Below are 25,236 nucleotides of genomic sequence, written 5' to 3'. Positions count from 1 at the left end.
TGCATATGTATGTTATTATATTTATATCGCAGAAATATGTAGAACTTGTTATCTAAAAGAAGATCATTAATGAGCTTTTATCAGCTTTACCTTGTAGGTATGTTTCAATATAATTATTAAAAACTTCAATACGTCAAATTAACTTGAATATTTGTTATTTAGAGCTGATGAAAGAATAACAGTAGTAAAATAAATAATAGTTTAAAAAAAACAAAAAAAATACGCTCAATATAAAATTCAACTAAAAAATAGAAAATACATTTTAATAAATTTAAATTTAAAATAGTGTAAAATATATTTTATTGTAAAAAAAGCGTGGGCTATTATTTATTTTTCATTTTTTAGTTAAATTTTCTATAAAAGCGTATTTTTAAAACCATTAAGTACTTTAACATCAATTCCTGTCTTATCGACTTTATTATATATATAAATATTAAATATTATATAAATTAGCAAAAATCTTATTTTGCAAATTGAATAATGGAATAATCTTATAAAATTAGTGTATTGTCATCGCTCCTCGATAAATCTACAAATTTTGAATGAAATCTGGCCGTTTAAAGTGGGTCAAAATCGCGTCTAAAGGAGTCAGTTACAAACATACAAACATACATACAAGTGAAGCTAATATAAAGCGTGTAAAAATAAATTCGGTTTTCTGTTAAAATACAATTTTTTGTTATGTAACTGTATTATATTATATTAAATTTAAATTGTAACGTAATTCTTCTCATTTGGTTAACCAATCACACACTAGCGTACCTTAGATTGCTGATAATTATTAATGATTTATGTGTACATTTTATTATGTATGCTATTTATTTACATAATGTATTCGTGTGTCTCTGTACATAGTTTAAATAATGTATTGCAACACTGGTATGCGAGGGACGTTTAGTTCTGGAAATACTAATTGAAATACCATCGAAATAAACTTAAATAGGGACTGCCTTTATCGATTTTAAAGTATTAAATACCTTTAAATTTTAATGTTTTCTGATTACTAATATTATTGTCGCCGTCATTAATTATAAAATATAATAAATAAATAAATAAATATAAATGTAAATATTTACTAACAATCACGCCACGTTAACTGGTCCCGTGATAAGTTCGTAAAGAACTTGTGTTACAGATACCAGATAACGGAAATAAATGTAAGATTTTATTATACACATACATATATTTAATATATATGCATAACCCTAGAAAAGACATTTATATTTATCATACAAATATCTTCCCTTGGCGGGATTCGAACCCGCGACCCCCTTGTGTAGTGACTATGCCACTTACCACTACTCCAGACGGCCGTTAAATCGCTTTACTAATATAAAAAATCATTTAAGTATAATACCTGTACGTCTTTAAATAAATTTAACATAAGTCTTAAGCTTATGACGGTAAGATGCAATTACTGTAATGATGATTTGCGATTGCGATCAAAAAGCGCACTTCATTGCAGAAAATTGCATTAATAATATGTTTTAATAGGTTTTTAATCGTCACGAATGTTATTTCGTGGAATAATCAGAAAACTTTTCTTAATTCTTCGTTTAGATATTTATCTATAACATTGATTTGATCTCTGATATATTATGAAATCACTATTAATAATTAATTGCCTAAATTCGGAAACATTAAAACAAACATGGAACAAAAAAAATAAAAAATTTTTTTTTTTAAAAAGTAGCCTATGTTCATCAGGGTCAATGTCGGCTTCTAATGGAAAAAGAATTTTTCAAATCGGTCCAGTAGTTTCGGAGCCTATTCGAAACAAACAAACAAACAAATCTTTCCTCTTTATAATATTAATATAGATATAGATAACATTGATTTGATCTCTGATATATTATGAAATCACTATTAATAATTAATTGCCTAAATTATTTTTAATGCGCAAATAATTCGTGGTACGGTTCGCACAATAAATGCTTATCATTAGAAAATATTTGTGAGGTTATAGTAATCTTTGGTGACACTTTTAGAAGTGTATGCCACTATAGTTTTGACAGAAAGTGACATGTTTTGAAAATTCCAATTATAGGCAAAATGGGTAGGTATAAGACGTTAATAAATTGACTATTTTGCGGTAGGCAGCGGCTTGGCTCTGCTCCTGGCATTGCTGAAGTTCATGGGAGACGGTAACCACCTACCATCAGGTGGGCCGTACGCTCGTCTGCCTACAAAGGCAATAAAAAAAAAATTGCGAATGTGACAATAAATATATTTCAGGCTAATAACTTTATTTATAAATTCCTACTTTACTTGACATTTTGAAATATTAAAATGGTTTTGAAAGGGTTATAAATACAATAACGAAAAAAATTACATTAAAACATAATCAACGATGACTAATTATCGACTTGTTCACGTCTTGTTGGGATATATTTTTTATTTTATTTTATTGCCTCGATGGGTGGACGAGCTTATGACCCACCAGGTGTTAAGTAGTTACCGGAGCCCATAGACATCTATAACGTAAATGCGCCACCCACCTTGAGACATGAGTTTTAAATCTCAGTTCTTACAGTACAACGCCTGCCCTATCCTTCCAACCGAAACGCATTATTGCTTCACGGCAGAAATAGGGAGGGTGGTGGCACCTACCCGTGCGGACTCACAAGACGTCCTACCGCCAGTATGTACTTAATTTGACACTTGTATAAAACAGATAAAAATCCACGTGACCCCGAATTTATTGAATTCAAAAGGTCAAAAAAAGAAACAAGACTGGTGACATCAAACGATGTAAAAATTACAGCTGTTATCATGAACCGGGGGAGACAGTTCAAATTAGACGTGTAATGTACGGTAATTTAGCGACCGCTTAGGGTCACACCACCTTGTCATTATCGTACTAAAAAACTACCCGAGCCGACGTAACTCGGACGATTGTTGAGTAATGCGGTAATACGTCCGAAGCGGGGGTGTGGAGAGAGCTTTATTACGGGTTGCCATGTTCACGTTAATTTAGAATTTTCAACTAAAATTTATGAGGTCTTCTTAAATAATAGATTAGTGGGTTATATTTAGGGTGAATTCGATTTTTTGGTGTTGCCTCACTTAGATTTCGAATTTGCACGCAATTTTTCAATTTCATTTGTTTTGGAATATGTATTATTTAAAGTCAAATCTAAAGCCTCAAGTCACAAGGTAACCAACGGCATTCACGTGGTTATGCCTATGGGCAGTAACCGCTAAACACTGAGCGTTAAGCCGTCATTTCGGATCCTCGCGATCCACTAACGGTGCCTTTAGGTTCCTCAAGCACCAGTCATCGTTCTCGTCCATCGCTTGCTACAAAGGGTTCGGCGAGTAAACTAGCCCATAGACACAGCCCGCTGAGTTTCTCGCGTGTACTTCTCAGTGGGTCGCGTTTCTGATCCGGTAGTAGATTCTACGAAGCACTGTTAGTGATAGGGTCAGTGTTAGCAACGCCTCCTGGTTTGAGCCCCGAGAGCTCACCTACACGTTAGGGTTACGCTGACATAGCCTCTCAAGGCTATCAGCATAGGTAAGAAAAAAAAAACTGGATGCACCAAGACCCCCGCAATAAAGATTACTCTTACAAATTACATCTGATTCATGTCATTATCAGTTTTCTTCTCAAGTTGCTGAATTTTTTTAGTGATATATATCTAGATAGACACATCACAAATAGACTATATAAAAAGTTGTTTCAACATTTTTTTTGTGATGACGTAGCAACAATATGCTTATTTATTATTAATTATTAATGGATTTAATTATTTATTAATAATTTATTATTATTTATTAATTAATTATTAATGGATCTAAATACTTATTGTCGCCTGTAAGAGTTTCGGCTCGTTAAATTATATTCAAGATAATGCGAGATAAATTAAATATTATAACTAATGTCTATATCGAGGTTATTTATTATTTTCGGTAGGCAGCGGCTTGTCTCTGCCCCTGGCATTGTTGAAGTCCATGGGCGACGGTAACCACTCACCATCAGGTGGGCCGTATGCTCGTCTGCCTACGAGGGCAATAAAATAAAATAAAAAGTCAAAATTCGACTATAATTAATTGAAATTATAAGTTTGAACATTGTAACATATGTAATTCTATTGTCAAAGACTATTATTATACATACTTCTATAATCACAGCTTTCGCCAAGACAAATAACATTAAGGATAAACAGTATTAATCTATTCTCAATTTGACCATAGATTTTAAGCAATAACAAAAGTTTGACAGTAAACAAAGAGTAAAGTAGTATAGTATAGTAGATATATATAGGTATATATGTGTGTGTCAAATAATATGGTAGTGTGTGTGATTTTTTTTTATTGATTTAATGTATTTTATATGCATAATTTAAAAAAATATTAGCATTGTGCACTCCTTCTCTATATTCTCTAGAAGTGTGGGAAATTTCATACTCCTCCGTCCGCACAATTTTCGTAAAAAGGGGTACAAAGTTTTTGCTTCACGTATTAATTAATACTAGTGGTCCCGCAGTAGTCGAAACTCGACTATAATTATGTAATTTAAATTATAAGTTTGAACATTATTATGGGTCTATTGTCCAAGTCTATTATACTACTATAATCACAGATTTTGCCAAGACCACACTATAAACAAATAATATTAAGTATAAACATTATTAACCTATTCTAAATTTGATAGCAGATTTTAAGTAATAACAAAAGTTTGACAATAAACAAAGAGTATATGTGTGTGTGTCAAATACATGGTAGTGCGTGTAATGTTTTCTTTATTGATTTAATGTATTTTTATGCATATATTAAAAAAATAATAGCATTCTGCACTCCTTCTCTATATTCTCTATAAGTGTGGGAAATTTCATAATCCTCCGTCTGCACAATTTTCGTAAAAAGGGGTACAAAGTTTTTGCTTCACGTATTAATATATACTAGAGGTCCCGCAGTAGTCGAAATTCGACTATAATTAATTAGAATTGTAAATTTGTACACTATTATGATTGTATTTTATACTTCTATAATCACAAATTTCGCCATTATTACACTATAAAAATATTATTATAATAAAGACAAACAATATTTAATCTATTCTCAATTTGACCACAGACGTGAAGAACAAAAATCTGACAATAAATAAATAGTACGCATGCGTGTGTGTGTGTCAAATACATGGTAGTGTGTGTAATGTTTTCTTTATTGATTTAATGTATTTTTAGGCATCATTTAAAAAAAACATTGTGCACTTCTTCTCTATATTCTCTATAAGTGTGGGAAATTTCATAATCCTCCGTCCGCGCAATTTTCGTGAAAAGGGATACAATGTTTTTGCTTCACGTATTAATTAATAAATAGATATAGATTACAAACAAAAGCGGCAACTGCGACACAAAATGTCCGTGAAACGAAACACACGTTTCGCATTACAATCACACACACGCGTGTATCGCAGATAACACAATACATTGTCCTAGCAAAAGGCTTCGTACTGGAAAAATATGTGTTTGTATGCAAAAACATACATTAATATTCAGCCGCCGGTCTCGGTGCGGTCCGCGCTGATAAATCAATATTCATGACACTCTACATGTGTTTACTCTGTGGCCGCTGAAGGGATCGTTTTCATTATTTGTATTAGGAAAGATTTTTTTACATTCGTAAATATGTTTTCTTTTTTTTATGTTGTTGTTTTTTTTCCTACCTTTTTTATTGGAACGAAGTTCCTTATGGGACGATGCGGAGGGGTACCCTAACCGGGGAAAAACGTCCGTAACGTAAGATTTTTATTAGTAATGCACACAGTGTACGACTTAGCTTTGTACAAAAAATAACATATTTTTATTATATATTTTTTATAAATCATTGTGAATAAAATAAAGTTGATAACTTTTTAAAGTTGTTTATTATTATTTTTATCAATAAAAAAATCATAATAAAAAGTGTATACCCGAATAATTATTTTCTTTATACCTCGAATAGAACTTAAAATTAATATTTTTATAATAAGGAATATCGTCGTAAGGAACAAAGTCTCAGTATAGTTACAACGGCTGCCCCACCCTTCAAACCGAAACGCCTTACTGCTTCACGGCAGAAATAGGCGGGGTGGTGGTACCTACCCGTGCGGACTCACAAGAGGTCCTATCACAAGTAATTACGCAAATTATAATTTTGCGGGTTTGATTTTTATTACACGATGTTATTCGTTCAACGTGGAAGTCAATCGTGAACATTTGTTAAGTACGTATTTCATCAGAAAAATTGGCATTCGCCTGCGGGATTCGAACACCGTTGCATCGCTAGATAAGATTGCACCGGACGTCTTATCCTTCCTTCGTCTTATCCGGCCACGACGACTGCTATTCTAATAAACTCGAGGGGTTATTCTAGATCACCGAGCTAGTAGGTGAGCTCACGGGGCTCAAACCGGAAGTGTTGCTAGCACCGGCCCTAGGAACAGCAGTGCTTCGCAGAATCTACCACCGGATCAGAAACCCAACCCACTGAGAAGATCCGGCGAGAAACTCAGTGGGTTGTGTCTATGGGCTAATTTACTCGTCAAGCCCTTCGTCGCAAGTAACGGGTTCGGCGAGGACGGTGACCGGGAGTCATGTTGACATTGGATTTAGTTAGTTCTGTTTTTTTTTATATAGCCAAAACGATAACGAAAATTTTAAATAATTCAGAAGCAAATTCTGATAACAAGGTTTGTAATGAGGCTTTATAGGCTGTTTGAAATAAGGTGGTAGGACCTCTTGCGAGCCTGCGCGGGTAGGTACCACCACTCTGCCTATTTCTGCCGTGAAGCAGTCATGCGTTTCGGTTTGAAGGGTGGGGCAGCCGTTGTAACTATACATGAGACCTTAGAACTTATATCTCGAGGTGGGTGGCGCAATTACGTTGTAGATGTCTATGGGCTCCAGTAACCACTTAGCACCGGGCCGTGAGCTCGTTCAACCATCTAAGCAACAACAAAAAAAATAGACATGGGATACATGAGCTCGAAATCGCGTGAATCGTTCGCGGTAGATTTGGGCGGCTTAATGAAACTTACCCGTGCGGGCAATACGATAACGCTGTGGATATAAATGCGAAGCAAAACGAATCGAACCGTTGTGAAAGTATAATCACAGATTTTATTGATATTTCGTGTCGATGATCGGATATCGAAATTCACAAAATCACGAACTTCAACAAACCTTGTAGTGCTGCGAAACATTTTGTTATCGATGTTTTATAGAATCTAATAAATTGATTTCATTCCGATTTAATTTACTGGATGAAATAATAAGTATTATTTACGAATTATAACCTTAAGGACGAAACAGAATGGAGATTAACTCATTTAAAAATATGTATTATACATAAGCAAGCGTGTTTAACTACAACATTGTCTTCGGTTTTGGCGAATCGTAGAAATAATTATAACTATTTAAACTGTTTAATTTTGCGTTTATTCGTTTTACTTTAAGGTCTCCGATGACGTTCCGCTAGCGACGAATAACATCTAAGTTGGCTACATGACTACGAAGACTTTGAAGTCGAAATATTGGAAATAATTGAGTTATTGCTTCAAAGGGTGAACGAGCATACAACCTGGTATTAAGTGATTATGGGAGCCCATAAAGATGAACACGTGAATGTCGCTATTTACCTTCGAGATATGAGGTCTAAATTACAATTGTATAGTTTATCAGCTGTCTCAGCTTTCAAAATGCATTACTGGTTCACAGTTAAAATAGGCAGGGCGGTAGTATTCGGGCGCACAACACGCCCAAATTCTAAATAGATTTTAAATTTCTAAAACTTCTTTTTTAATTGTTTAGATTGGTGGACGAGCTCACAGCCCACCTGGCGTTAAGTGGTTACCGGAGCCCATAGACATCTACAACGTAAATACCGGCACCCACCTTGAGACATGTTTTCTATGGTCTCACTTTTAACAGTACAACAACTGTCTCGCCTTTCAAACTGAAACGCATTACTGCTTCACGGCAGAAATAGGTAGGGTGGTGGTAGCTACCCGTGCGGACTCACTAGACGTATGTCGCCACAGTCTTTTGTTTATGCTTGGTTTGTATTAGATCTTTGTCGGAGAACAACGTCGCGAACGTTTTTATTGAAGCAAATTGTTTTTATTGACTAATCGTTCGCTCCCCATACGAAACGCATCGCTTGATTACAACAAATTACGTTTAATTCGATTTAACTGAATTGATTATGACGGTTTCCGTTTAAGCTCCAGACTGTACTCTGATTTGGTTTAATACGTTATTATGCCTTGTAAGGACAAAATAACGTATGGGTCTTGAGAGTTTAATAACACAGTGAGACCTATAAGCAAAGTGTAGGTATACAGATATTTTTGCAGCAAAACAAATCTTTTTCTATATCTAGAAAGAAATGGATCATTATTTAATACTATTTTACTTCTTAGATTCTGTCCTTGAATGTCGTTTGGAGTAACATTCAAAAAGCTTGACCAAATTTCTAGTCCTAGATGGTATCGACTAGTCTATACGTATGCAGATTATTGGATGTGGTCGCGAAACTGATAAACAAGCATTAAAACAGTAATTAGCAGAGTTATCTTTATTTTAACCAAAAAGGTTGTAGCTTCCTAGAAGTAACCGCGCAATTATATACATTATCATATTATTATGACAGGTTCTTACTACGAATTTACTTAACCGTGGATACTTCTTCTATCTTTCAGCCCACAGACTGCTGGACAGAGGCCTGTGCCAAGCTTCACTACAACGATCAGTCCTGCGGTGCCTGTATCCAGCCGTTTCCCTCGAATCTCCACAGATTGTCGCCTCACCTTGTGGGAGGCCAAGCTACGCTGGTTGCAGTATTAGGGCTATTAAAAAAGTGCGCTTATAATAACGCCGGAACATCATGAACTCATTAAATATGAAATTTTTTACCTTTAAGCCTTTTAAATAATAATACTTCTAAGCGAAAGTTTAAAACGATTCATGACAGAAGACGTTTTTTTTCTTTCTGTACCAATTTATAACGTCAGATTTACGTCAAATTTATTGCAACGCGTCAATTTATTTTGTTAAATTGCGTCATGATTACGTAAACAACAACAGCAACAGGAGTAACTATTCAATAACGATGTACCTACATTAAATAATAAGTGCCATAGTATGTATTAGATTAAACGTGAATTCAATTAAAGTTAATGAAGGTATAATGTTGTCAGCACTATATCTAGCTAACTTAAGCGTGCAGCTGATATTTTGCGGTCGACAACGCTCGAATTACTTCCTAATTCTCTTTTTAGTGTCATACAATTTAATATTCACTAAACGTCAATCTGCTAGTACCAGAAGAGTTTCGATGAATATACCTACCGTGAATAAATCGATCTTGACGTAAGCACTCCGCGTCACTCCCGCCCTTAATGACGATATAAAGACAATCATTTTTTTTTTGTTTTGTCTTCGGTTCGAACTAACGAAGCGGCCCCGGTCAGCCGGAGAGCCATTTCGAAAAACGTTAACATTAAAATTAAAATTATAGTTGTATCTCGAGCGTCGGCTTTAATTACGAAGCTTTTATTCGTCCGTCCAATTTCTTTATTTTACGGCTGGACAACAAATTTATATGTAAATCGGTCGGCACGGTGGTCCCGGGCGCCGTATCGATGATTCCCATATGTCGATTAAAGTAATTACCCCGCCCCGCAAGGACCACGAGTTCAGTATCTATCCGTGTACGCTGTTAGGTGATTAAATTTTTAAAGCACCCTTCCATTCAGTATCGTTTTGTTTTTGTGAAATATGTAATACCTACTAGACTATAAGTTGACTTTTCTAGTAATTTAAGTTTAAAAAAAAATCACAATACACATTACGCTATTGTTGATACAAATAAAATTATTTATTTTAAACTAGCTGACCCGGCAGATTTCGTAGTGCCTCAATCGATAAATAAAAGACTTAAACTTTATATTTATCTACCGTTTAAACCTTCTCTGGACTTCCACAAGTAATTCAAGACCAAAATTAGCCAAATCGGTCCAGCCGCTCTCGAGTTTTAGCGAGACTAACGAACAGCAATTCATTTATATATATATAGATTATAATTCATTAATAAATTTTAAACTTAATTTTTTTTTTCTGTTATCGAAATATCGACTTCGGTGAGTACGTCCTTAATTCATTAGGGTTAGTCTGAGTTAACAAGCGGGAGATGGCGCCACGAGTTTGTCTGTTTCCATTCTTTCGACACGGTTGCAGGTCGTAAACGAATTATTCTCTATTTTTATTATCTGCCTAACGATGATGTAAGGCTTCATTTGTAACATAATTTCGGCAGTTAGATTTGTTACACTAGCCAAGATACGTGTAAACTGTCTTTATGAATGGAATAGTTGAATGACGGGAAGCCTATTTTTAAGCTATTGCTTGGACAGAGAGAGGCAAAAAAGAAGTTTTTCGTTTAAAAAAAAAAGAAGATTTACTACTATAAATCATTTTTATCGTAATTGGAAATTTGAAATAGTTTGATTGTGCTACTCGTCAAAAGATGGCGCTGAATTTAGTTTGAATGAAATTTGTTTGCAGCTTGTCTTAATTTTATTCATGTTTTCAATGACATGTATTTAGCCAAAATATTAGATTTTTCACTTTATTTCATTAATGTCTAGCGATTGTTTTAATTACCATTTAGTTTTGAAAATGCATTACTTTAATGTAATTGGACGGTTCACTTCAATGTTATCATCGTAATTAGTTAATTGAGATACGAGAGCATGACCTATCCCAATGTAGTTTGAATTTAATTACCGGTGCGAAGTGTTTTCCCAATTGTATGCGTTCCGTGCGCGTGGTATAACGCGGCGTCGTAGGTCGCCCCACGTTCGCGCCAAATGGCTAATTCGCGAGGCGAGCACGAGAAACCGCCATAACTCATAACGCGACGCGAGGACGAAACTCAGCGAACGCATCCGTCTCGCTCTAACGGACTAGAGAAACCCGAGTCGGACGCGCGGTTTTTCTTCTTTTACTTCCCTTTCTAGAAATCTCATTTTGATTTTTATTCCGAACAGGGGCGTGGATGTTGCGTATTGTGTTTCGCTCGTTCGCCTCTCGTGTACGAGTTTTGAAGGCGTTTTAGCTTTTTGCTAAATTTAATTCGCGGAAGGGCCACGAAACGCGGATCGAGTGTTTAGAGCGTTTTGTTTTTGTTAAAGGAATGCGACGGACGCCGATGAGATTTCGTTTAGCATTCCCGATATCGATCTAATTCGAACATCGCTCTGTCTGTAGTTACCTACATATGTACCTACATATATTTTTTTGCAAAACTAAATTCGAATTGTAATTTAAAAAAATTGAACATGGATACATAGCTCTCTCTCTATAACAGCGCAGTTACTGTTGGTCTTACTATTCAAACATTTAATTCGTATGAAAATTCTTACAACAATTTTCATGATTAGATATGTCTTTCTTTTTATTGCTTAGTTGGGTGGACAAGCTCACAGCCCACCTGGTGTTAAGTGGTTACTGGAGCCCATGGACATCTGCAACGTAAATGCGCCACCCACCTTGAGATATAAGTTCTAAGATGTCAGTATAGTTATAGTCTATTTAAAAACAGTTAGTAATCGCTCCCAATGTCAAATGGACGAGTATTAACCTCCAAAATCCAAAAACCCGATTGAGTAGCCGTCGAAATGTGATCCGAACACCAACATTGAGTGTTAAAAATAAGTAAAAAAAAACCACAGTGTTTAACTAAAGGAAGATTATGTTAGTCAGAGGAGCCGCCGATGCACTAATATTTGTCCAAACTGTTGACACGCAAACCGTCTCAACTGTACGCAAACAGAAGGGTTCACTAATGCCCTTTTTAGTACAAAAAGCGTAGACAAACATTGGAACCAAAGCGAAGGCCAAGCGATATGATGCGCTCGAATAATTTGATATCTCTATCTACTCAGTTCTGTAGAAAGGTTCGTGTGGCCTGACCTTAACATGGATCGAAGTTAACAAAATATGACAAATGGCAACTAATAAGCCGAACTACGTGAAAGTTTTGTGTAAAATTTGATTTCTTTACATGTAAAGAAAAATAATTGAAATAGGTTTTTGGAGTACGGTCCACTATTCCTCGTGATCTATGGAAAATAGGTAAAATATGTAGGTTGCATCTAGGTAATGGTATGATTTAATGGGTACATGAGCTTGAGACCTTAGAACTTATATCTCAAGGTGGGTGGCGCATTTACGTTGTAGATGTCCATGGGCTCCAGTAACCACTTAACACCAGGTGGGCTGTGAGCTCGTCCACTCATCTAAGCAATAAAAATAAAATAAAAAACTGTCATACAAGATATGAAATACGTACTCAACCCACACTCACAGCTCACAGCCCACCTGGTGTTAAGTTGTTACTGGAGCCCATAGACATGTACAACGTAAATGCGCCACCCACTTTGAGATATAAGTTCTAAGGTCTCAAGTATAGTTACAACGGCTACCCCCCACCCTTCAAACCAAAACGCATTACTAATTACGCAAATTATAATTTTGCGGGTTTGATTTTTATTACACGATGTTATTCCTTGACCGTGGAAGTCAATCGTGAAGATTTGTTGAGTATGTATTTCATTAGAAAAATTGGTACCCGCCTAGGATTCGAACACCGATGCAACGCTCAACACGAATGCACCGGACGTCTTATCCTTTAGGCCACGACGACTTAATAGTGGATAGAGCAGTGGATAGAGAAGAGAGGCCCAGGGAAGGGTCGCGTGGCGTGCCGTGGAAAAGGCCTATGCCCAACAGTGGACTAAAAAAGGCTCTTTAATGATGATAATGACTATACCTTTAATAAAAAAAAATATTTTAATTATATCTAAATGAATAACGACAGGCGCCAATATGCAAACGACTTAAAGTAAAGGAGTATTTTCTATCTTTATCAACTTCATTATTAAAACAAAAATGTTTTTTTATAAATAGGCAAAGGAATGCCATAGTATTTTTCATGGAGAGTAAATTGCGTTATTTAATTATTTATCCAATGTATACCGACTTATTTATTCATTGGATTACAACAACAAAACTTTATAGATAATTAAAGGTTTATTTGTACAATATTACGAACGAAAGAAGCGACGTCACATAAACTTGGTAGTGTATTTTCGCGGTTAAATAGCCAGAGATGGGTATGTATTCGATATCGACATATTCAACTATAAATAATTACTAAATTTTATTTTTAGTTTTTTGTGTTATCTGTGACCAGAAAGGAGAGTTATTAATTAGGTACCTACGTCATTTAATCAATTTTGAAATTGTTCCAAATATTTGTTTCTGATTTTACGTAGAAAATAAAGAAAAAAATCTAACAGCAAGCATCCATCTTGTAGTGGCAATTTTGCAATTTGGTTGGAAAATTTTCAAGAAGAGTTTAAAGTTTGACGAATTGTCATAAAAATTTTGAATTGTTGCTGTCTGTTGTTTATTTTCATTTTGCATAGAATATTATTAGTCAATAAATAAATGTATGTTATGAAACGTGTGATTCACATTCGGGAATCGTTTTTTTTTTCATTTAATGCATTATTATTCCTGTCGGTAAATATAAGCTTTGAAGCTTTGTAGCGCGTCTAAACGCAACTACAAAATCAAACAGCACTTCAAATTTTCGTGTCTATGGGCGTCGCAAACGACATGGTGCCAGGGCCGTAATGTAATAAAACGTCATGTCATAAATTAGAACAAAACTGATCTGTGTTTTCCATACTGGATCGATTTAAGGGATATAAATTTGCGTATTTCGATTTTCGCAAACGCCTACAGCATGTCCGTTCGCGGGTGCAAATCCATTAGCAAGTAATGAGGTATCGGCGGGCGGGCTCTAAATTAAAATAAATATTTGTCGGCAGCGCGGGCGCAAAGAGACGTCGCTTTCATCTCCGCCGACACAGGTGCCGCGGGCTCGGCGTGCACTCCCACAATACTTGCGCACTCGAGTTCTCAACGAGCTCACCTTACCATCACTCAGCCTCTTATTAAGGCAAACATCTACGACATCATTCCTGAAACGCACAACAGGGATCCGGAATTGCGAATTCGTTATTAGCTTTCCGATCCAGCGTATTTTGACGTATATATTTTGTGTTGATTAAGTGCTTTTACTACACATAATATTATTTTTTAGTACGGACTTTAAACACAACTTGTGGTGTTTAGTTGAGAAATTAGATGATTAAAGACCAACCAAAATTCCAAATGTGTTTAATTCGACATTGTCTATGGTTGTCAATTTTCAAAATTAGCCCATTAAAATTTGTCAAACGCTGTCGTCACTGTCAAATGTCATAAATTTTTTTTTAATAGTGAATTAGACGACGCGCAATGCCTCCAAACGTTATGCCGTATTTTTTTATCAAGGTTCCTTATAAACGTTGTTGTGATTAATAGATCCTAACTTAGGTAGTTAATCAACCTCACCAAAGCAAGTTTCACGGTGCCTGCGAAACAGCGACTAGGTCATTCCACTAAAATTTACGCGTTTTGTTATAAGTCCTAAATTATTTAGCATTATAGCACTCAGATGAAGGTATTAAACTATAGAAGCCTTTTAACTTAGCCGCCTTCTCCGACACTTAAGTAGAAAATCGTTTTTAGCTTTCCTCACTATTACAAAAAGGCCTCTACGGGCATATAAAAACTACACAAAGGCAGCTCTATTACTCTGGAGGATCGTTAGTGTAACTCCACATAATTACGAATGGAGGCGCCTCTGTCATTATGAATAGGATTATGCTCCACATTTTAATGTTCTCTACGCTTTTGTGGGGAATTGTTTTAATGGAGAATCTGCTTTGTGTACGTCGAACCTTTACGTTTCTCAATTGTCAATCAACTGTAAAACGGAAATGTTAATGTCTTTGAGGATAATGTTGTAATGATAGAAAAAAAAAAACTCGTGTCCTCCACAAGTCCAGGGCCGGACTCCTGACAATCGAATTTGCATACGTTCACGAAAATAAGACGGTAATTTTAAAGGAGTAGATTCCATTTTGTTAATTGAAAAAACATTTACTTGTTGGAAATTGTTTTTACTTGTTTACTTTACTGGTGGTAGGATCTCTTGTGAGTCCGCACGGGTAGGTACCACCACCCTGCCTATTTCTACCGTGAAGCAGTAACGCGTTTCGGTTTGAAAGGTGGGGCAGCCGTTGTAACTATACTGAGGCCTTAGAACTTATATCTCAAGGTGGGTAGCGCATTTACGTTGTAGATGTCTATGGGCAGTAACCACTTAACAACAGGTGGGCTGTGAGCTCGTCCACCCACCTAGCAATAAATAAATAAAAGAATTGATACCGTCCGTCATCTCCTTTATATCATCTCACTGGTAACCATCTTAAAACTGTTCACGTACGGTTATCCAAATATCTTCCCGGAAGCCATTTTTGTGAAGTGAGGCTCTGGAATGAGTTGAGGGGATTCACGATGTCTGAATGTTTGTTTACGGTGTCCGCTCAGCTGCATCTCTGGCATTGTCAATAACTATGAGCGCTGGTAACGACCACTTACTAAATTTTTTTTATCTATTCTAGTGACCTCGTGTGGTCATACTAGATTCACTGAACGAGTAGGTGAGCTCACTAGGGGGCACTAGCCTGACGAATTTGCTGACACTGGCCCAAGCTAGAGCAGTGCTTCGCAGAATCTACCACCGGATCGGAGGAGTCATGTCCCACCCTTCAAACCGAAACGCATTACTGCTTCACGGCAGAAATAGCCGGGTTGTTGGTACCTACCCGTGCGGACTTACAAGAGGCCCTACCACCAGTAAACCAGTTTTCCAGCTAGGAAGACAAAGAGAGAGAGAGAGAGAGAGAGATCTTTACCAATGAATTTTTAATTTTGAACATGATCAAATCCAACTTCACCCTTTATAAATTGTTATGTAACAAACGTGAGAAAACTTGATTTCTTTGCCCGATTTTAAATGCGTGCCAAAATCTCTATGGTCTCGTTACTAAAGCGTAGTCAGAATAAGACTCCCAAAAACCGCCACACAGGCGCCTAATGAGTAGTTAAAGCTCGGAATCTAACGAAGTGCCTCACCGCCAACAAAACAAATAAACGCGTTATTTACAACCACTTATAAATGAGCCCCATAAAATTATATGATCAATGGATCAACGCCACCTGTCGGCGCATACGTACAACTATGTAATTATAACACACAAGTCTCGTACAACCTATTTTACACTTTACGCTTCTAAAGATAAGAGTGAAAATTGATATTTTACATTGCATTACAACAATTCTAAAGTTTTATCAGATAGGAGAAGTATTGTTAATCTTTTCGTCGATCAATTAATTAAAGACAATAAATCAATGATGTTGTATAATTATTCTTTGTAAAGGTGTCTTTTGTTGCTTTTACGATTGTAAAGTCATTTCATGTGTGCGTGTTTTTTTTTTACACAAATAGACTGTAACATGTCATTTTTTCTTGTATTACTATGTTTTGTTGAGTGGAACCCGGTTACGCTGTAGTATAGATAAGTTTTTTTTATTGCTTAGATGGGTGGAAGAGCTCACAGCCCAGCTGGTGTTAAGTGGTTACCGGAGCCCATATACATCTATAACGTAAATGCGTAGAGTAAACGTAAACCCACCTTGAGATATAAGTTCTAAGGTCTCAGGTATAGTTACAACGGCTGCCCCACCCTTCAAATCGAAACGCATTACTGCTTCACGGCAGAAATAGGCAGGGTGCTGGTACCTACCCGTGCGGACTCACAAGAGGTCCTACCACCAGTAATAGTTAGAAGAGCTGCAGGTAACAGGCAAGGGGTGCGGTAGAAGATCCAGAAACAGAAATCCAAGGTGTTGCTCGGGTAAGGTACGCTCTACCCTAAACACTTGAATCCACGACGCCATGCACGCAGCCGGATATAAACTGGGGTGGTGCAACAGTCCAAGAGAAATTTATTTAGAGAGGTCATGACATTTTCAATGGTGAGGACCATTGAAAATTATCGACCAAAAGAGAAGTTGGCAGTTCTTATTTTACTCCCTTCGTCTGTGGTTCCGTAAGAACAAAACCTTCTACCGGCCTTCGGCTGTCGGTTATTGTCAATGTCAGTAAGCGATAATATCCACTTTCGGATCATAAAGACATCTGCCTACGCAATTAAACACGACGTCTGTGGTGTCTATGAAATTTCAAGTTAGTTAAATATGTAAATACGGTGCGCAATTAACTACATTTCAACTCAAGCAAGAAAGACAAAAGAATTATGTTTATTAAAATATATGTTACTGTTACCAAACGTCTTCTAGAGAAATAAACTACATTCTTTTATTCATTTCGGTCGTGAAGCAGTAATGCGATTCGTAAATCTGAGACTTACAACTCATGTCCTAAAGTGAGTGGCGGCGTTTGGGCTGTTGATACCTATGGGCTCCAGTAACCTCTTAAATGAAGGTGGGCGGTGAGTTCATTCATTGATTTTAGGAATAAAAAAATTGGAACAAATAAACCAATCTCTTAAATTTATAATTTGTGGTATTTTTGCGCGTATCAACCCTATGTTTAAGTCTTTCGATAAACTAAACATGTCTAGGTGCAATTCCCTTTGCCTGTCCAGATCGACCAATACAAATAAAAAAAACTACGCTTGGTATAGACGAAAGCTCTTATTATAGCAACTTATTTTAACACTCTACAATTAGCTTCGTATGTATGCAATGGAATCTTTGGACGTGAATCTTTTACTGACTTTAAAACTGGGATTCATTTGAAAATTTGCATACGCATGAAGGACCGATGACAATACAATTATTTTATATCTTCGCTCTAATATCCTGACCAGGACAAAAAAAAACACAATTAATTCTTAGTTCGATTTGCTATTTGAGCGTGCATATTCAGTTTTTAAATGCTATTAAAGATATCGTTCTTTTTTTATTGCTTAAGTGGACGAGTTCACGGATCACATGGTGTTTAGTGATGACCGGAGTCCATAGACAAAACGGCTGCCCCAGCTTTCAAACCGATACATTACCGATTAGCGATAGAAATTTCAATAAATAATAGTTAAAAAACTAACAAAATACGGTTTTATAGAAAATCCAACTAAAAAATATAAAATATTTTTTTATAAATTTGAATTAAAAATTATTGTAAAAGAGCGTGGGGTGCTTTTCAGGATATTATCAAAATAACCCTGCTACTCATATATGTTCATAAAATATTTATAACTACTGATACCATGATATTTTTTAGTTAGATTTACTATAAAAGCGTATTTTGTTAGTTTTTTTAAACTAATATTTATTTGTCATTTTTTAGTTGAATTTCAATTTTTTTTAATTTTTATATTATTATTTTTTTTAAATACATATTGATTTGTCATCGGTCCTTATTAATAAGTATTTTCGAGTTAATCCGACGTTTTGAAGGGCATCAAAATCATGTTCAAAGATTCCGTTACATACTAAAATACATACGTCCGATGCTAATAAAAGCATATTAAAGAGGGATGGGAATTTTCAAAACTTCGGTTTAGAGTTGGGACGTAATCGATGAGTACAATATTAAAACGTGCTTACCTATCCTACCTATGCGCTGGTATTCAAAGAGGCTATTCCAGCTACGTCCGGACGGGTAGGTGGGCTCACGGACACAACCTGATAGAATTTACTAACACTAGCCCTAGCAAGAGCAGTGCTTCGCAGAGTCTACCACCGGATCGGAATCGCGACCCACTAGACGATTGAGATAGTAATATGATCCGGCGAGAAACTCAGTGCGTCAGAGCATAGTCACCGTAAGCATGTTAAAAAACATAACGAGACAGCTGTCGAACGGTATTCTAATTTATTTATTTATTTATTACCCTCCATATTGGTATACAAAAGCTTGTTAGTTTTGTGAAAGGGCCCAAACCTCTAATCATATTGTAATTAACGGTCGTTTTAACGCCAATTCTCTGAGTTTTTTTTTTTTTGTTTAATTTTTAATGGCCCCGACATATTTCGGATACTCGACGTTTTGCTGCAGAGCCGTTCGTCAGTGGCACGGAGAACGCGTGTCTAATTATAAGAATGGCTTTGAGTAGATAGATTATAGAGCAGAATATGTATTACTCTTCGTTATTACGCAGAGAAACTATTAAGACAGTCCGTTGGTTTAAGTTTAATTAACTGTGGGTTTTGTTTCTAATTCTTGCCGGCGAGGCATAATTCGTTTTAGTAAAAGTCGACGCTTTAACGACACGAGGAAATTACGCTGATGACGTCATCTGACTGTGTTACCGTCTGCAGAAAAATGTCACTATAGTGGTTTACAAAAACCTTAATATTTAATATAAAAAATATAAAATTTCCTTGTTTTTGAGGAATTATTTAAGTTATATCACTTGTATAATATACAACAGATCATTTCGAAATAATTATTAACATTCGTGTACCATTATCTGTTACTGTTCTGAATAGGCTGCAAATATTATTCATAATAGGTGAGCTCACAAGGCTCAACCTAAAATAATTTGATAACACTACCCTTTCGAAGCGCGATCGATTGAGAAGATCCGTCGAGAAAGTCAATGGCTTACTTTTTCATGTCAGCTATGAATTGCTGGAAAAGCCCCATTCGCTGAAGTGTTCAAGTAAAAAACCTTATCAAAACCCACTTGACGAGTGCATGCGACTAGCCAAAGTTCGCGAATTATGGAGAACAGTTGTCAATAAACCACGGTTACTTTGCCACGAATAACCGATGATGATGATGATGATGATGACGAATTCTTAGCAACAACATTGAACTCATTTTGTAATTGATTGTAAATAATAAATCAGAATAAGAAAAAAAAACATTTATGAAAACACGTTAATGGATCTGTGTGTTTCTATATTGTACGTCAAAATGTCAGACGACTTAATTCGTCATCTTCGCCCCTAAATATGGGAATTTACATTTTATTACTGTATTCATAGAGTAGATATTTCAATGTATATTGACAAGAACAAATATTTGAAGATGTTTTTGTTTCTCCTCTATATAATTAGGCAGCAGACACCTTAGTGTGATTACTGCGAGGCGCCTAAAGCAGTTACCTCGACTTCTCCACAGATTTATAACTAAAAAGAACAAAAGGAGTTTTTCTGCATATTTTTTTTTAATCTGTGGTTTATGAGCACATAAAAAAAAAACGCATTAGATATCGTACGTTATGGCGTTTTGTTCCTGATACATTTTAATTTTCTTTTTATTACGTTCCGTGTACATATTTTATAGTTAACTCAATTTAAAATTTCTCGATTAAGTTTATTTAATTTTGAATGCATGCAAGAGCAATTAAGATATAATTAAAATTAGTACTGACCGTATAATTTTACTGTCACACAGAAATTATTAAGAAAACTTAAAACAGACCCGATGTATATAGAAATAAATGACATAATTTTTTTTTGTGTTTTTTTTTATTGCTTATATTGGTGGACGAGCTCACAGCCCACTTGGTGTTAAGTGGTTACTGGAGCCCATAGACATCTACAACGTAAGTGCGCCACCCACCTTGAGTTATGAGTTCTAAGATCTCAGTATAGTTACAACGGCTGCCCCACCCTTCAAACCGAAAGGCATTATTGCTTCACGGCAGAAATAGGCAGGGTGGTGGTACCTACCCGTGCGGATTCACAAATATTCTACCACCAGTAATTACGCAAATTATAATTTTGCGGGTTTGATTTTTATCACACGATGTTATTTCTTCACCGTGAAAGTTAATCGTGAACATTTGTCCCATACCCGTCTGCAGGATTCGAACACCGTTGCATCGCTAGATATAAATGCACCAGACGTCTTATCCTTTAGGCCACGACGACTTGAAGACTTTAGTTTAAAGGCTTATTTAATCCTTCATTTTTGCTAGTTGCAGACAATCTGACATCTATTATAAAAACTTTCCTTAGTGCATCGATTAATAAAACCTGATCATAGACAAGGACCCGAATTCCTTTTACGTATAATCGTTCGTGTTTATTGTGACTTTTTTAAATTGAATTATTTATTAAGGATACAGTAATTGTACTGTTTATTAGCCTAATAAGGGTACTACTTACTATTTGTGATTTGTGGCAATTTAATTAATACCTTGACTACATAAATGGATGTGTTACTTGTCTTAATGCGATATATGCGTTGTGAAGATTGAGGACAATAGTATTTTTATCGCAAAACTAACATTTTGTTTTAATTGAACTTCATGAAATATTATGATACAATAATGAATCGTCCGAATGATATTTTCAAGATAAGTTTACATAAACAAGTTTTGAAGAACAACTTTAGGACTGTCGGTCTAGAGCGTTTACTTTATCGATTCCTTTAGACGCATTTTGATAACTGGCAATAAATTTCAAGAAGCGAACCAAAATTGTAACTTTTTTTATTACCCTTTTAGGCAGACGAGCAAATGGCCGACCTGATGGTGAGTGGTTACCGTCGCCCATGGACTTCAGCAATGCCAGGGGCAGAGCCAAGCCGCTGCCTACCGTACTCGTAGTCAAAAATGTATTAGACAACACAATGCAAGGAGGTAAGGAGAGTAAAACGTCTATTATCCGATCGCGACGGGGCAACGCAGACTGCAAAGCCACCGTCGCCCAAAGCATGTCGGATCCCCCCGAATTTACTCTCGGTGCTTTTAGGTCTCTCAAGCACCGGTCACCGTCCTCGTCGATTACGACGAAGAGTTTGACGAGCGAACTAACCCATAGATGCAGAGAGCCACTGAGTTTCTCGCCTGATCTTCTCAGTGGGTCGCGATTCCGATCCGGCGGTACACTCTGCGAAGCAATGCTCTTGCTAGGGCTAGTGTTAGCAAATCCTCTCAGGTTTAGCCCGTGGGCTCATCTACCCGGGCGTAGCTGGAATAGCCCCTTAGGCTACCAGCAAACGGGTAGGGGAAAACAAAACGTTCGCAACAAACATGATATTAATAAACTCTTTGTTTTGAACTAAGTCCATTAAACTAAATACTCCTTCGTAGATTTCGAAATACGAAAAAAATAAAAAATAACATTCGAACAGTCGTTATCCACTAAACAGAAAATTACACGGATGAATAAAGTTACGTTTACACGCACTCCGGAGGTAGTAGGCAGCGACGTAAAAAACGAACAGCCATAATAGATCCGACCCGATCATAAATAATAGAATCATTAACATCTGCCACGATGATTTGGATCATCAGTTTTTTTTTGTCCGTTCTCCAAAAACAACGATGCTTAACTACGTTATACGGGCGTGGTGGATAAGTATTAACGGTTGAATTTTATCTTTTTCAAACATTCATTGACGGCGATTTCAATTAGACTGTTGTGTTTTTTATTCGATTTTTAAACGCAAAATAATAGCAGCGTGGTTTTTTTTTTTTTAAGTTTCGTTTTATTTCATGTAGATACTTTTTGTTGAATGCTACTAGAACATCTACAGTATATTTTGAAGAAGAAAAAAAAAACAAATAAAACAAAATTCTACTAACCAAATGATCTGAGTGGGGGTCTCTGGGCGCACTAGGTGCTGGATTGGGCCACAGCAACTTTGACAACATCCGTTGGCTTTGGCTATAGATGAGCTCCTACGAAGGAGAAAAATTTAACTTTAGTACGCTATGAATCAAGGCGGAAAATGCCTGAACATCTTGTCAATTAAAGTCACTATTTTTATATACGGAAAAATAAATAATAAAATAACTAGCACGTCATATTATTTGGAATTGTTATTAATAATAACAGTTATTAAAAACCTGCGCCTTCGCCTCCGGCTTATTAGAAGATAGTTATGTCACATACGCTGTCAACTTTTGGTCAAATAATACAAGGTATATTTTTATGTTGCATGTGCTAAACCAAAATTATTAATAATAAAAATTACAGTTTATTTAAATTTTCTTTTCGGATGGTTTCGTTCGATACGTTTAAAATTCAGATAAAAAACTTTTTTTTTTCCAAAGTCGATAAACAGGTTCCAGCATCCAGTTCCAGAATGCCTAGAATAAGCAAACTTAATATACAAAATCTCCCCAAATGTTGACCTCCGCTGAGCTATAAAAAAGCATAACGAGACGATAATGATAGGTTGGGCAGTGTTCTCGCCTGCAAAACAAACAGTGTACATTCACCAAAAGAAAAACGTACAACTAAAATACGAGACACGACCGTATAATTTGGAGTTAAGACGTTTTTTGATTTACGACGAACATTATTGGGACTTTTGTCTTTTTAGTAACAACGTGCAGAATTACAATGAACGAATAAATGATATTGTAAGTTTGTTATTTCTAATACATAATTAGTTTTAGTTTTATTCGCATGATTCTATTTGTTTATGATTTTTTTACCGAGTTTTTTTTTCATTTCCAATTCGCTGGTAGCCTATTCCAGCTTCGCGCGGACAGGTATTTTTGTTATACATTTATAAAGTTCAAATTACTACGAAGTTTTTCTTTGGAACGAAGTTCCTTATGAGACGATGCGGAGGGGTACCCTAACCGGGAAAAAACGTCCGTAACGTAAGATTTTTATTAGTAATGCACACAGTGTACGACTTAACTTTGTAATAACGTACAAAAAAAATTATAACATTTTTTTTTATCATTCATTGACCACGATCTCAGAGCTTTCGTTTGCGCAATACACTAACTCTTATGCAAACAACCGTGAATGAAGTGTACCACAATAAGTTCGCACGTTACCGATTGACCGCGGGTTGTTGCGAAACCTCCAGTTTTATTTTCTTTATACCTCGAATAGAACTTTAAATAAATATTTTTATAATAAGGAACTTCGTTCCTATCCGGTGTCCCACGACACCACACATCTTTTTAAATTAGAATCACGAGCAGAAGACCGATGGTCATGATTGAATAGGCATAGTCAAGGCGTAAGCACTTTTAAGCCTCATTTGAAGAAAACTTGTATTAACTCTGCGAAACAATTTTAGTATTTGAGGTGTGGGAAAATGGATATCAGACTGCTTTACCTTATACCCGGAGTTATTTAAAAAATATATCATTAAAATTTGAGTAAGCCTTTGTGATTTTGCTGAACGAATTATAGAAGATTAGACAACTATATTAAATAAAAGGTTCAGTAACCAATGTCCGTAAACATAGAGATGCTCTACATAAGTATAGGTACAAGTAAATAGAATCACATTTTCGAAATTCGTAATTTAAAAAAATCAAATCATGTTTTTGTCGTATCTAACTCTTTTAAGAAATGGTCAAGTATTCACAAGCAAACAATTTTTATTGGCAGATATCTGGACAGTCTACGTACACATCTACAGCACTTACAGCGCGTGTACCAGCTAATTAAAAGGTGTTTATGTGTGTTTTATACACATCGGTTGTCTATAGGGCGTCTTGTGAGCTCGCAAGGGAAGGCCACCACCCGCTCTGTCTGCTACTCGAAGTACCTTCCGATTTGAAGGGTGGGATAGCCGACTTCCTGTTTCAAGCCAGTTGGCAGCATTCCACTTAAGAACAACTTAATACTTGACGGACTGCGAACTACTCCACCGATATATCGTCTTTTCGCATTGAAAGTGTCCAATTTCCAAAAATATTCGAAATGCGTAATCATTTGGTATCACCAGTATTTTTCTCATAAATACTGTCAAAAGAGCGTAGTTTAGTTTACCTATGTTTTGACTACTATTAACAAAATTAATACATAATTTTATCTTACTTTAAAAGACAAATAATGTATGTGGTAAAAAAAAAATATGTTGCAAAGATGATTACACCTTTAAAACACTCTCCTGTAAAATTAGTAAGTTTTGAGATTATACAGTTTTAATGCGAGAAGGCGATATATGCGATAGAATAAATGGAACTTTCAATATCGCTGCAATATCAATTTTTACGTTAAGTGCTTAATGACATTCGAGATTAAACAAATTCCATTACATACACATCACATTTTTGACGTTACTCTCTATGAAGCTATATTTGTGCGGTTTTAATTGTGAAGCGACAAAACCGCGGGATGTAATCGAGTTTAATTCAGAAACGCCGTGGTGTGCACTGAAATAAGTGGCGCTTCTGACACTCTGAAAATAACGCTCTGATTAAAACAAAGCAGGCAAGGCTCGCGCAGAGCACGTTAGGTTACGCAAGTTCAAAACGTTGAGAACTTAATCAGACGCCGATCGAACCGGGACTGTATCGAGCCTGTAATTAGCGTCTGCTTGTGG

At 35.9% G+C, this 25,236-nt stretch overlaps 1 protein-coding gene across 7 annotated transcripts in view; it reads right to left on the bottom strand.

The window, feature by feature from the left end:
* LOC114250365 (T-box transcription factor TBX2) overlaps positions 1 to 25,236 on the bottom strand; it is a 128,929-nt gene that overhangs the window by 12,262 nt on the left and 91,431 nt on the right. For 5 of the 7 annotated variants that reach the window (XM_089733890.1, XM_028184194.2, XM_028184197.2 and 2 more), the window contains one exon: positions 22,520 to 22,615. The exons of the other annotated variants lie outside the window; for them this stretch is intronic. In XM_089733890.1, the coding sequence (XP_089590016.1) occupies positions 22,520 to 22,615 (96 nt within the window). The remainder of the gene's footprint in view (positions 1 to 22,519; positions 22,616 to 25,236) is intronic. 7 annotated transcript variants of the gene reach the window in all.

The sequence above is a fragment of the Bombyx mandarina genome, chromosome 16 (genome assembly GCF_030267445.1).
Source record: "Bombyx mandarina strain Sakado chromosome 16, ASM3026744v2".
NCBI classification, from domain to species: domain Eukaryota; kingdom Metazoa; phylum Arthropoda; class Insecta; order Lepidoptera; family Bombycidae; genus Bombyx; species Bombyx mandarina.
Note: the sequence above shows the minus strand (reverse complement) of the source record. Positions and strands in the feature narration are given on the sequence as shown.